Source organism: Pholcus phalangioides, unplaced genomic scaffold (genome assembly GCF_987345545.1).
Source record: "Pholcus phalangioides strain wild (caught in Gottingen) unplaced genomic scaffold, Ppha-v1.0 ptg000008l_1, whole genome shotgun sequence".
Lineage (NCBI taxonomy): Eukaryota > Metazoa > Arthropoda > Arachnida > Araneae > Pholcidae > Pholcus > Pholcus phalangioides.
Window position 1 is genome coordinate 46,691,911 of NW_028301601.1, and position 15,003 is coordinate 46,706,913.

At 34.2% G+C, this 15,003-nt stretch overlaps 1 protein-coding gene across 1 annotated transcript in view; it reads right to left on the reverse strand.

Annotated features, from left to right (window-relative positions):
* The window catches only part of norpA (no receptor potential A), a 100,342-nt gene that overhangs the window by 37,584 nt on the left and 47,755 nt on the right, over positions 1-15,003 (reverse strand). Inside the window, exons 9-14 of the mRNA XM_089234808.1 lie at positions 8,222-8,330; positions 6,012-6,222; positions 5,417-5,510; positions 5,216-5,295; positions 1,594-1,678; positions 1,142-1,232 (exon numbers count right to left, since the gene is read on the reverse strand). Coding sequence (XP_089090934.1) covers positions 1,142-1,232; positions 1,594-1,678; positions 5,216-5,295; positions 5,417-5,510; positions 6,012-6,222; positions 8,222-8,330 — 670 coding nt within the window. The remainder of the gene's footprint in view (positions 1-1,141; positions 1,233-1,593; positions 1,679-5,215; positions 5,296-5,416; positions 5,511-6,011; positions 6,223-8,221; positions 8,331-15,003) is intronic.

Consider the following 15,003-nt stretch of genomic DNA (forward strand, 5'->3'; position numbering starts at 1 on the left):
AACCTTTTTAAGATGGAAACTGTCTAACGCAGAAAGGGAAGGCATATTTAGCCAACTTTGTAGATTAAAAAACATGCTAAAATTGAAAGAATTTTTGGCCAAGTGCAAGTTTTTGTCCTTCGTACGGGAGGAAGTTAAGTTGTACCGATCCCCCTTTTTGTTAGGGGTGGGGTTCCCCCTAAACAAAACGATGAATGCTTATTACCTATCTGAACTGGTTCTGGAAGTAAGGGGTTGGGCTTGGGAGGATGCAGATTTACTATTCAGAATATAGTAAAAGACAATTTAGTATTTCATCAACAATAGAAATGGTGGATTTTGTTAGATAACACTCCTGTTTCTTGGTAAAATATTGATAACTTGCACTAGTTCAGGAGAGAAATAGGCAAGGAGAACTGAATTATTTATTCACAATTTAGTGATACTGAGTTTTAGCATTTCATTCAATGTAGAGATCGCCACGAGCCACAAGAAGTACATATTTGATTTAAACACAAAAATGGAGGCCATAGAAACAAGAGAAAAGCAAAATTTAAGTGTTAAAGAGATGCAGAATCTTCCTTTTACAAACAATACTGGTTGTTGATTTCATTGTCATTATTTTTATAAAAGATACACAATTTCTCAATTTTTTATTTTGAGTGTAAAATAAGTTTTATTTTTGGCAAAAGTAAATGTTCATTTTATTGCTATTCACGAGAACAGTTTACATTGAAGTTTAACTATTAGCGCATTAAATATAAAATTTTAAATGTATAGTAATTTGAAACAACAAACATAAAAAAATTTAAATAATAATATGCATATCTCTGTTTAATACTCATTGGTTTATAGTAATTAGAGTGATATTCTCGAAATTTAAGTTTTGCAAAATGTCAAAAATAAATCACAGCATATATATTTTTGTGTACATCTTTATGAAACAGAAACCTGTCTGGAATGGAAAATAGTTTCAGTCTCTTGACAATCCGTTTTACACACATAGATTTTACTGCATTTGAAAAAAAAATTCACATCATCCATTTCAATAATCTAATAAAGTTTTTAAGATCAAATTCTTTTAAGAAAAAAGTATCAAAAAGAAATATTTGAATAAGAAAAAAATATTTAAAAATGTTCAAGTCAATAAAAAAAAACTTACGCTTTTCAACTTCAGGTCGAAGCCGTTTGTTTTTGATTATGATTTTCCTCTTGAGGTCAATTGGACTAGGAAGTGGCACATTGGGATCTAACTGCAATTTAAACAGAAGGGAAATTACAAGAGCGAAATCATGATAGCATACTTTGATCCTAATAAAGCAGAAGTATCAAACCTGTGGCCCAATGCATAGAACAGCAATTAATGTGGCCCACCGAGCAATTTCAAACCAAAGTGAATAAATATCTTATAATGTTGTTTCTGGTAGACTTCAAGTCTTTCGCTACTATGGAGAAAGAGAAAGAACTTGACTTGTTGTTTTTCAAATAAAAGGGCAATGTGGATTCTAAGTTTTCTCATCAGCTAGTCTCTGCATTTTGGCATCTAAAAAGTAGGACATTCGCTGTAAGGTATAGAATGTTTTTCTCAATTATCGTAATGAAAGTGATACTTACAGGAAAGTTTGGCAGTGGTTCTCTCAATAAATATTCTCCTAAGCATTCATCGCAATACTTGGCTAACTTGTACTGCTGTTTTTTGCTGCAAAAAAAAAAAAAAATATTAATGATATTTCAGGGGTAGTGCACGCGCGTGCACACACACACATGCACATAAAAATTAAAAACTATGATACAGTAAAACCTTCAACAGAATTGCCTATGACCAAGATTTTCTTATGTTGAACACAGGTTTCTGCTTAATAGCGTTTCAATTGACCATATGTGTAAAATTATGTAAAGATCTCGTATAAAATTGAAATAAAATATTTAAAAAAAAATTAATTGAAAATAAAGTAATGTACATAATGTACCCTATAATTGTAAAATATTCATAATTTGATATGATACATTATCAGTTAAAAATACATGCATACACTGTTTTCACTTTAACATTCACTATATCATAGCTGCCAACTTTTGAAAATGAAAATTAGGGAGATTTTCGCGCGGACCCGTATATCTTATACTAAAACCACTCTCTAATAAATACAAAAGGGATTTTTTCCAAATAAAATAGGGATTTTCTACACATAAAAGTTAAAATGTAGGGAATAACATCCCTACGCAAAAACAAGTGAAATTGGAGGCCAAAACTTCAATAGTGATCTATAAAAAAATATTGTGTTCAATCAGAAACAATGTGAACAAACATTCTGTGCGAATGACCGAATCATCTGAAGAGATGAAGGGAAAAAAGTGTCAATTTTTGAAGAACACTGACTTTTTGACACTTGCTTGATGTTTTTTAATTTCACATGGGTGATGTCAGTCTTTCCACCATGACCGATGTTTATGTCCTTAACACAACTTGTACAAAAAGAAAAAGTTGGCCTTTTTCTGGAACGTTTGATGAAAGGAAATTCATCAGAGAATAAGTATCCTTAAAACTGATTAAATATTGTTTGGCTTATTAGTATTCATGTTTTGTCATCGCACGTACGTAACTTCAACAAAAGAGGAAGTTTTGACCACATGCATATCACTATAATCTTCAATCATTATCCAGGACTATTGGCTGCTACATATTTGCCTGCACGATAAGACAAACAACTTTTCTTGTTACCATCAGAGGGTTTGTGAAATTTCCTAAAAAAGGAATTTCCCACTATTCGCCCATTTACGACGTCTGACGTCATTTCGAAAGGGGAAAAAAACAGAGGCAAAAGACTTTTTGCCCCACAAGGAATTCCTTAGGGATTGTTTTCAGAAGCGGGGATTCTTTTTAAATGAAGTAGGGAATTTTTAGGGACAACTAGGAATTTTTTGTGATTTTCGTAAAAATTCGGGAGATTTAAGAACTTTTTGGGAGGTTGAGAGAAGCTAAAATTCGGGAGACTTGGCAGCTATGCTATATGTATATAGTCCATTATACACGTACATATTAACGCATATCATATATCAAGTGAAAGTTATCAATATTTTACCAAGAAACAGGAGTGTTATCTAACAAAATCCACCATTTCTATTGTTGATGAAATACTAAATTGTCTTTTACTATATTCTGAATAGTAAATCTGCATCCTCCCAAGCCCAACCCCTTACTTCCAGAACCAGTTCAGATAGGTAATAAGCATTCATCGTTTTGTTTAGGGGGAACCCCACCCCTAACAAAAAAAGGGGATCGGTACAACTTAACTTCCTCCCATACGATATATGATATGATATATCACGCATATATTAACTATTCACATTACTGAATAATGAGTAAAAAATTAAAAACAGTACGACAAATAAATTTTTATTTTTTCAGTGGTCAGTAAGAGTTTTGAATGCAGATTACACCCTTTGCTGCCTGACTTTCAGTAAACAGTTTTGTTTCAGAAATAAGCCAAAAATGCCCAAGTCGTCATTATGCTGTAAAGCAACATTACTGTGTTTCTTCCAAGGTTTTGTCAGCATCTGTATAAAACTTCACCCTACACAATTTTTCCTTCAAAAATGGCTACATTTATCTAATTTTCATCCTTTTCTTTTTGAACTTCTCTAAAATTTTCAATAAGAGTGTCAAAATTTGTCGTGTCCGGCTCAGCTCATACATCGTCTACGTTTATGCAATCCCCTGCACTGTGATCACTTCTCCTGTGGAAAAGACTGTGTTCCCGAAAAATTTTGTAACACTTTCAGGAAGCAACTGGCTTATTAAAATCACATCATCAAATACAGAAATAGTTTCTGCTAATGTTGTGGTCGATGATGAAGAACCCATATTGACAAGCAGAGATTGCATAAAAAATTTTCCGTAAAACACTTTAACATTTTGTATGATTCCTGGTGTATTGGTTGTGAAACACTCGTAGTGGTTTCTGCCAAATTTTCCATTAAGAGGATACAAATTTTCTTTCTGTTTCCTCTTTAGATAGTTCTGGTTAATTCAGGTTTTTTAATATGTATTTTGGTATTAAAATCATGAAACTAAAATATTTTTTTCCATTGAAGACAGGTTCCATTAAAGACTGGGTTTAGGCTCCCATTTAAAAAATTGGGAAAAGCAGGACTAAAATGTAGGATGGTGGGGGGGGGGGTACCTCTCTTAGATAACATAATCACAGCATAATTAAATTTATTAAAAATATTTTTTAGAATTAAATTTTTTTTATAGCACTATTTTAGTATCCTACCTATAAGATTTGTAGTAGACAGCCCAGTCATAAACACGACTAATGGGAAATAAATAGGGAAAAATGAAATGAATCACTCATGGCCCAGTTTGACTGATGCTAGCACCCGATAGCTGCCTGTGGTCCAGCAGTTTAGAAACACTGTCTTAAAATGTTCAGACTGTTTAGTTTGATGCTAAGAGCCTTGCACACAAAGAATGTGTGCTCTGAAAACAAGAGCTCTCCTGTTTTTCATTGTATTTTCAATTTAATGCATTTTTGCATTTTTTGTCAACGCAAAAAAGTGAATCTTTCATTTTACATGAAATGGTCCAAAAACTTTCAAAAAGAGAAGTGGAGGTACATCTGGAAAAGGATTTCGAGGTAGACATGAACTAATCAGCCTCAAATGAGCTAATTCTGATGATTTGTGAGATTTAATGAATTTAATGAAATGAAAAAAATGACACAGCATGTGCATTCACATGAACGAAAATGTTCATTACAGATTCAGCATTTTTTAGCTGAGGCATCACTGTATTTTGAAGCAAACTTTACAGTTTGAAATGATAAAGATCTCTAATTTGTTCCATTTTTGCACACCAATTTATTATTATTCATACAAAAATGAATTTTGATGGTGCAAAATAGCCTATACTACACAGAATCTGGAAACAGTTTTGCTAGCAAGAGGAATGCAGTACATAGCACTGTCCACCATTCTGCACTTGTAAGATGCCCCAAGCCTTCATGTGTCCCTAATGACTTTTTTCTCACTTATAAGTAGAATGTTTCCTTAGAAGTTGAAAAATTTTTAGTGACTATTTAGTGTTTATAACTTGAATAGGAGGTGCTACTGTATTTGATAACTGTACATTTATTATTTATTTATGGTTCCTTACTGTATTCAAGAAATACAGTAAGGGACCACACACCTTTCAAATGTTATTGTATGGGGGAAAAACAACAACAAATCTTACCAACAATGATTTTCAAAAGAAAGAATAACAGGATAATCAGACGTAACAAATGCACAGTCACGAATCGCCATTATAACATCCTATATAGACAAAAAAAAATAATAAATAAATGTACATACATACACGTACAATAGAATCTTGAATGTTATTTTGAAAGACATTTGGTGAATCAAAGTGAGTGAATGTAGCTAAAATTATTACTTTAAATAAAATATCTGTGCACATAGCTTTGCCATGCGTAATTATGGGCTCTTCGTCTTCACCTTTGCCATCCCAGCAGTCGAGTTCAACACACCTTTTCATAGCGAGACAGAAAGAGCATAATGTTGAGTGAATACAAAAATTTTAATTCTTATTCACACAAATGAAAATCACTTTAGTCATGATTATGATGAACCTCTGAGATGAGAATCCTCTTTGAAAACAATTCTTAATACATTATACAGTAGAACCTTAATTAGTCAAGCCCTTATCAACCAAGGCCTCTATTAACCAAATCATGTGGCCAAATGATAATGTGGCTCCATGAATAGTTGAGGTTAGTTATGATGATGATGGCGAGAACCTCTGAGATAAAAATATTCTTTAGAAATGACTCTAAATACATTACAAGGTAGAAACTCTTGTGATTAGCCTAGCTTTTATTGCAACTGAGGCCTCTATTAATCGTGTCATGTATGAAGATGAAATCTCCTCAGTTAATCTAGGCTCTACTGTATACAATGAACAAGAATATTTTTCCTTTGCATTTATGCTTTGATCAGATGTTTTGTCAGACTCGAGAGTAAAAACTTACCTGCACCCTGCTAATAAAACTTGGCGGTACATTTCGACGGATGACTTCCCGCCGAATTGTCTTCCTGTCAGGTAGGTGTTGTGAGATGAGTTTATATAATAATGAGCGAGAGGTTGGTCCATTTCCATGTAGATATCAAGACGATCGAGAAACACTGGCGCATTCTCATCTGACATCAGGTAATGGACGAGGCCATCTTGACTGAGAAGACCTGTGGGGGAAAAAAATCAATATACTATGGTGATAAGTAGAGCTAGGATTTTTATCACCTAAAATCCGACAGAACATGCTCCATAAAAAATACTCCATTTATGCCATAAAAAAACTAAAAATATGCAGTATAAAAACCTAAAAAATGTGTCATGAAAAAATCATGATTTTTAAAAAATATAAAAAAAGGAACTTTTTTGATTTAAATCAGATTTTTTAAAATTTAAATCTGATTTTTTTTAATTAAAATTAACTGACTGCTTATTAATTAAAATAAATCTTGTTAATCATTAAAAATGTATATTTCCATATTACTTAATTGCTTTTTCCCCTAATCACTCAAATTTAATTAAGCATTAATGAATAAGCTGCAAATGAACTACAACTAAAAATCTGTTTTCAAAACATGAAAGGTCATTGAACCCAAATTAATTTCATGGATTAAAATTTTTTTTTTGTAAAGAAAAGTGCTTTTATTCATGAGGTCCCCCCATTAAAGTGAAATGAGTGGTGGCAACTCAGTTTCACACACATGGTGCACATATATCTCAATTCACTCCATGCACAACCAAAGGGCCATTTAGCATCAATTAAATAAAGCAAATTCTATTCTTGCACAATTGGTGGATGTGTTTCCAACTTATATGATGTTGCTTAATAGTTTACACATTTTTATTATTTCACAGATTTAATGAGTTTTGGTAAAAAAAAAAAAAACACAAGCAAACTCTAGAAATTTTAATAAAAAAAGTGAAAATGTCTAAAGTCAAATGGTCAGTCAAATCCAAAACTCATTATGTTGGTGTAACATCTATCATTATTTTGAATCAACAATTAGGGCATAGAATTCAAGGCTTAATATAAAAAATAACTTATCTTTTTTAATCAGGGGAACCCTAGTGACACATTGTAATGCATTGTGCATTACAATAGTGCAGTTTAGTGAAGTGACACTAATGTGCCACTTCATGACTAAAGTCACTAAATGACTAGTGTCACACACATTAGTGCAGTTTAGTGAACTGTTAAGTTTAGATCCCTATATTTTTCTGCAATTTTTTCCTTTCTTTCTGCACTGTATTTAGGGACAGTGGAATCTGTATCTAGGGAGAAGTCTATATTTATCCCAAAAAAAAAAGATCTATACTTCTTTTAATTACAAACTTTATCACATATCAATAACATGCATACCATACCAGGTTACTTTTACTTCAATATCATTGAATTTATGTAAAGAAAAAAACGGAATTTAAATTTTATGATTTAAACCGCAGTACCCTGATAAAACCTAAAATGTTTTTATAAATAGGCTGATCATATTTCCTTGAGCAAAATACAGAAAATTACAGGAAATCACTAATCATTGGCAAAAATGATGCCAAAGATACACACATAAAATTGCTAGTAGTTGCTATTATCATCAAAAAATCATCAATCATTTCCAAAAACGATGTCAAAGGTAAGTCAGTAAAATCGCCAGGTGCGGGAAATGAAGCTAAAGAAGTGAGAACCTGGAGAAAAATCTCTCTTTGTTATTATGCTGAAACACAAAATATTGCTCCAAAATATAAAAATATGCCTTAAATTCTGAAGATCGTGAAAAAATGCAATAAATTACTGAAAAATCATGAAAACTGTCAAAATCACTGAAAGTTATGAAAAAATGCTCTATCACATAAAAATAACAAAATATGCAAAGTCATAAAAATCCTAGTCCTAGTGATAAGCATTTGATTTCATTCAAATTTCACAGATGCCAAACATATTCACCCCCTCTTCCCCAAGAAAAACAGTCTATAATAGTGATTTCTGATAATTTTGTGTTGCTCTCGGCATACAGGTGCGAATGCCAACTTTTTTTTTAGTTGCATGGGGACCTGGTGCCTGTGATTTGTCAAACCTCGATACAAAGCATTTTTTTAAAATCACATTTAGAAATTCAAGATACTTGTCAGCAGGCTCTTAGAAATATGCATCAACAAATCCCATTTTCATGATACCTTTAGTAGCCAGTTCTGCGTTCTTCTCATAAGTGTTAATAATTTCTCTCGTCCTTTGCTCATCGTAGAAAGGATACAAAATCTCATTCAACCGTGGATCTCTTTGTTTCTAGAAATAAGAAAAGAAGAAGAAAAAAATCAATATTAGCAAACCAAATGCTAGATACAATTATATTAAAATTGCTTATGGTATTATATGACTAGTCTAGTAAGTAGGGTTGGTCTGATCAATCGGGTTGGTTAATCAACCACTTGTTAATCGCAGCTAAACATTTTAGTTGCCTCAATTAATCTGAAAAACCCTTTAAGCGGTTTTCAAAACTTTCCTGATCCGCATTATAACTGCCACACTGGAAATAAAAGTATATTAAAAATCCAAGATATTTCAGGGTGGCCGAAATAAAGCTGATCAAGTATGATGAGATATCTCAGGATTGCTGTTGTAAGTGATTTGATCACTTTTCTTACACCACGATCATTTTCTGCACACAAGTATTGGGACCTACAATTTATTGCAGATTTCGAACTGCAGTGTTTTTTTTAATACTCACTCGATAAAATTGGTGCACTAACTTCTCAGTGTGGGACTCCCTGTGGTAGCAATCTTTCTCTGTGGCCATGCCACTGTTTCTGTTGTAATCCCCGCATCATGAAATTTTCTTACAAGGGCGAACCGGATACCAAACCCGCGACCAGGGCAGTAGCTAGCCATTTCAGTGCTCTGTGTAAGAATTTGAATTTAGGTCCATTCTGGCCTCCCCCCCAACTGGGCCCTGTGCGGGCGCACCTGTTTCACCTGCCTAGTTACAGCCCTGCTCACGACACCTCTAAACATCCTTTGGTACCTTAGGCAAGTAACATATCGACCTGGGCTACAGCACCCCTGTAACCCCTGTAAGGGTTGAAATTTGCACACTTGCCCAATTTATTGTTTATCTGCGGCTCTTCAGAATATATATATAGTTTGGTAGATATTTTCCCAAAAAAAGAACCTCTTCACAAATCATACAAATAGGCACACCTACCAATATCTCCAGCTCACCGCAATGCCCAATTATTTTCCTACAAAAATTTCTTTTCCTCCCTCCGGTTGGCGACGCCCCTAGGAGCCGCGATGCACACTTTGAGAAACACTGCTTTAAGCTGTTTTTAAAATTTCCCTGATCCTCATTATAACTGCCACCATGGAAATCCCTAAACCTTCTGGAAATTGCCACCTCTTTTCAAGATTATTTTTTCCGATCTTGTATAGTGAAATCCCCCACCCCTCGGAAGCAGAATAATAATAAAACAAGGGAGATAAATACTCTCAGATGTCTTCGACCCGTTGCCCTCGAAGCTTTTTCAGCTGCTCACAGACGAAAAAGTTCACATAATTACAGAAATCATACGAATGCTGAAAAATACCTCACAGGGAAAATATCTCTTCTATAATTTATTCTGTATGCTAGGGGTTCTCAAACCGTGCACCTCCAACCTTTGTTAAGGGGCACATAGCAATGGCCTGACAAAGGTTTTTCAAAGAGATTCTTTGTTAAACTGCTCTGGAGAGCTGCAGATTAAATGTTGATTAGGGAAAGGGGTGCTGCGAGTGGAAAAAGTTTGAGAATCCCTGCTGTATGCATATTTCCGCATTACTACAAAAAGATGGAGGGGGAACCACCATCTCTTTCTTTGTTATCTTTAACTTTGAACAAAAGCTGACTCTGCCTACTGGCAGTTGATTGACGGGAGGAAAACATGTTATTATGCAAAGCACTCTGGACAGAGCAAGCTGAGCTTGGGATTCCCGAAATCAGAGGATTTTAAGAACACAATATTTTTCTGGATGGCTGAAATGAAAGGCACCAAGTTAGACGAAATATATCATCATTGCCATCGTGAGGGTAAAATTATGGACAAAAATCCCCAGTTGGCCAGTGAAGTGGTCGTCAAGACAAAAAATGCACTAAGTGGATGGTTATAAAGGAAAAATACACAAAGCACTTATAGAACTTTTGGCTGCTGGTCTACATTCCCAGCGTTTCAGTTGGCTGAAAGGCTATGATTTGAGATTATCCAAAAATAAAGCATCAATGGTATATTCAGGTATTATCTGTGCAAGTTAGCATTTTTTTCGTGACGAAAAATATTCACGACAATAGTAGTTCATAGCTGCTAACTATAGAGAATGAGAATTAGGGAGGTTTTCGTGTGAATCCCGTACAAAAATAAATTTAAAAGGGATTTTTTAAAACATTTTAAGGATTTTTCCATAAGTAAAAGGGAAATTTCAGAGATATCTTCCCGTTGCAAAAACCGTGACACCACTGTGCAAGCCATCACCAATTATGGCCAACAAGTAGGTTAAAGTCCTTGGGGGGTTAAATTTCCTGTCAAAAATCAAATCTTGCAAACCAAAAAATCTGTCAATTCTAAAATGGGACATATGGATAAAGCAGATACACGCGATTGTGCTAATTTTGGATTTCAAAAGGCTACATTAACGCTTGCTGATTGCCGAATTTTGTTCTCTCCAAAAATGATTTTTTTTTTGTGATTTGACGAAATGCAGACAATTTATACAACGCTTATGAAGCAGCAGTTTTTTTTTGGGTTAATTCTTAGGAAATAATTATTTCCCCTAAATGAAAAGTTTTTTTTTAGAATCGTGGGCAAAACTCGGGAGATATAAGAAATTTTTGGGAGTCTGGGAGATTCTGGGAGTCGAAATTCTGGAGACTTGGCAGCTATGCTAGTTTGATTTCCAGCAGGTATTGCTTTAATATTGCCTTCAATATGCTCAGCTTATGACTTTCATTTTTTTCCTTGTCACTTGCAATGTTTTGGCTAATTTTTAAATTATTTTTCTTCATTCATTACTTGCACTCAAAGCAGATAATTAGCATTTAGTTGATCTATGAAATGATTTCGCCATCGTGCGGGCAGCACTACAGCATACTGACATCCACGAGGGGTTGTGGGGTCATCACACGATTGCTGAATGGGGGATGGCGGAGGTCTACATTATACCTTATCCTTGAGTGATTCGCAGATCTCTCATAATGTGGACAGGACGATAAATTATGGGACAAACAATAAATCGGCTATTCGCCAGGATCCACATTGTGTTGGTACATAAAAGAGACTTTCGTTATGCTTCCTGAACTTCTTTTGTATAGACGAGAGTTGTGCTGTGATAGAGCTGCAACCAGTTTGTGCTAAAGTGGAAAAAAATGAACGGAAGCCAAGTGCATTTATTTATTACTCCCTAAGGAACCTTGTGGTTGGCGATTCATCAAGGTCATTGGTGAACACAAAGGGGAGGTTGTGGGGTTCTAACTCCCCTCTCAAGCCAGCCGAGATTAGTTTTATTTTGGGGGAAAAAATTTAAATTCCCTCTGAGAAGAAAAAAAATTGAATCCCCCCCCAAGAAAATTCTGCGTACGCCTATGATCAAGGTGGACCCTGCACTGCATTTTTTAATGAAAAAGTAACAATGGTTATATCTACAAAGTGATTTTTTTTTTCAAAAAAAAAATATCTCACCTTGAATCAATTTATTAAGCACCAATACTCGCCAAAACGATGTAATTGTGACAGTGAATCAAAAATTAAGCGCCAACCTGTAATTTGTTTACTGGAGCTTTTGAATTTGGCGCTCGCAGTACGTATTAGTGTAACATAGAGTATTCAGATTAACTCTGTGAACAATCGCCCGTTTAAGCAATTTCCCCAACGACTCACCGATTCAATACGCCTTCTGAATATAGAAATTTACAACGCCATCTCTTTTAATTGAAAAGCGGATTGATTGTTGATAAGCCCGCCAATCCGCCATGCACCGACCGCGAAACGGAGCTCTTACTGCCATCTAGTTGTAAAAAGAGACGAGTTAAAATACTTTCCTGTTATATCAATAGAGGGCGATGTAATCCTGAGAAGCAACGTTTAGTTTCATACTCCGTTTGTGGGTCAATTAAAAAAAATATGTATAAAAGTAGAAAAAATTTTCATTTTCAAATTTTTTGGGTCAAGGGAGCAGAATTTTTCAATCAAGTGAGTTCCCTACGAGCAACGCCAACAAACTGAACTGAATGAAAAGTTCAGTTCTTTTTCGCGCTTATGAAGAGACTTCCAAAACGAACAATCTTGAAAGAAGCAGACGACATGCGGAAATATAATTTTGATGTATTCTACCCCAGTAGCACAACGATATAGTACAATATTTGGACCATATCGTTATATATCGAAATGTCAGAGGAATATCAGATGTCATAACTATGATATAGAACGATCTTGTGCTATATGGTGCAAATTATTTATGATGTTAATTGATCAAGTCTTTAATTTTTCAGTCGAATATGTATTTGATTCCATGTGAATAATCTCTACTTTGAAGGACAACAACTTGGGACAATAAATTATTTTAATATAGTTTGAAAAACATAGATCTATATCATGAACCGGACAAAGATCTATATCAGATTCTCGATATAGACCTGATATAGATCTTTCAAAGAAGACATAGTTCTATATCCTCAACATGACATACATCTATATCGTGAACCTGACAAAGATATATATCGGATACACAATATGCTGATATATCAACATATTGTGTCCATTTAAATAAAAATATTGCCTTCAAATAAAAATTTGGAGAAAATTTAAAGTCGAGCGTACAATTTTTTGTTTGAATGGAAATTAAAAACGTTTGAATGAATAATTTTTCATAAGAAATTTTGATTTTAATAGGATTAATTATGTTGATATATAAAAATCATTTCATCAGTTATAATTGAATCCTTACTGTGTATGTTTTACATCGTAGATGTTGGTATTTTAGTAGGGAGCAACAACTTATCCACCGTAACTTTAATTGCCACTTTATAATTGCACATATTTTTTTAAGTTAGAAAAATTTGCTCTTGTTTTTGTTGTATATGTGTGTTTTTCTTAAAACTATTTATTATTTATTTTTTCACTTTGTGTTTTCATTTTTCACCATACTTTGAGAGTTTTAACTTTTTTGTGTTGCATATTTTTATTATGTTTTATTAGCATAAATTAATAATTTTAAATAAATAATTAATATACTACACAATACATTAATTTGTTTCTTGTGTTATAATTTCCTTATTTATAATATAATTTTTTCAATTATCTGCCTCAAAATGATAAATATATCTCACTATTTCTCTATTTTGTAATTTTTGTGTGCATACATATGAAAATGAATAAATTTAATTGAAAACACAAATAAAACAAACCATTACTTGTAAACTAATGTGATAATAACATCCTGTAGTCAGTTCTGTTGTGGTGGGTTGGTAAGATGCGGAGTTACAGATGGGATGGGAAGGGTTCAGGGTACATGGGTTCAAACCCACCCACCTACAGAAAAATACACCTTTTTTTTCCTTCTGAAAGGGCGCCATCTATCGTCCAAAATTTGAAGTATTTGAATATATCATATTCACGATATAGATCTATTTATCTCTGACTATGCCTTTTTTAGCCAAAACAATATCGTGACCTGATATAGATCTATATTGGAAACTGAAATTTTACGATATAGATCTATATCTTTGTGCTACTTGGGTATCTGCCCTCAAAATATAAAGTGATTAATACTGTGACGATACAAATGTTGTTATAAAAATTGCAACACAGCAACGATGATGACTGTTCGTAATAATTTCGAACTCGGAACATAATTTGTCAAAACGGAAAAAGTATTTTTAGATTATATTCACTCGCTCTACTCGCGTCTCCACAGCAAACTAATCATTTTGTCCAGACGAATATTTCGGCAACAGAATTCATACTTTTGTTACACTCGATTTCCAGTTGCAAAGTCATCTTGATGCCCAGGCCCGTCATTTGGGGGGGAGGGGGTGGGAGAGTACATGTTTCTTTGCCCCTCCCCCCTGGAAAAAGTTGAAATGACGGCCCTGTTGTAGAACTTCTTAATACATATGAAGGCGTCTTACCCTGTTGATGCCCCCAAAAATGTCTGGGAATTCGAAATTCGACTAGTGACCGGCTGACCATACTTCCTCGAGAAATATACGGGAATTCGAAACTACTGTAAGGGGAAAATTCTTCTTTCTTTCATACCGAGCACAACTCATGTCTATCGCCGTGGGCAATTTACTATCTAGTGAGTTGTGCTGGAAGCGTAAGTGTGTGAACCTAACAGTCCGAATGCGCATCTAATGTTGTGTCTGATTTTTTAGTGCTGCCATCTACATTTCAGAAGTGAAGTGCAATGATTGAATATTTGTACTGTTTGTAGGCCTGTTGCTCTCTGTGGTGTAACGGAAAAATACGTGAAATCGCCAATAGTCGCCAAAGCGATGCTTAAGGTGAGCGCACTGCCAATTATGGCGAATTAAGTTTTTAAACCCCTTCGCTTACAAACGGTTGGCCAGAAATTCGGATGTTCTATATTTGACGAACAATATGGTATGACGCGATAAATATGGTAACCTTATCCTAACCTAACAGCACGTTAGAAAAAGGAAAAGGAGGAAAAAAGTAGAAGGGAAAAGGAAGAATAGAAAACATATGAAAGAGTAAAACAATATAATAGATAAGTTGATAAGAATGTAGGTACAAAGTAGATTTCTCTTTTCACCCTCACCGTACCCGTTTTCTCTCTCTCTTCCAGTCTTGTAAGAAAGATAATCATGTATGGAAAAAAATCACTATCAGGGGTATGCAAAAAACCAAGAGGAAAAAAAATTATAGGGTTGCAACAAAGCTGCGATGATGAGGAGAAAGGAAAGAAAACAGAG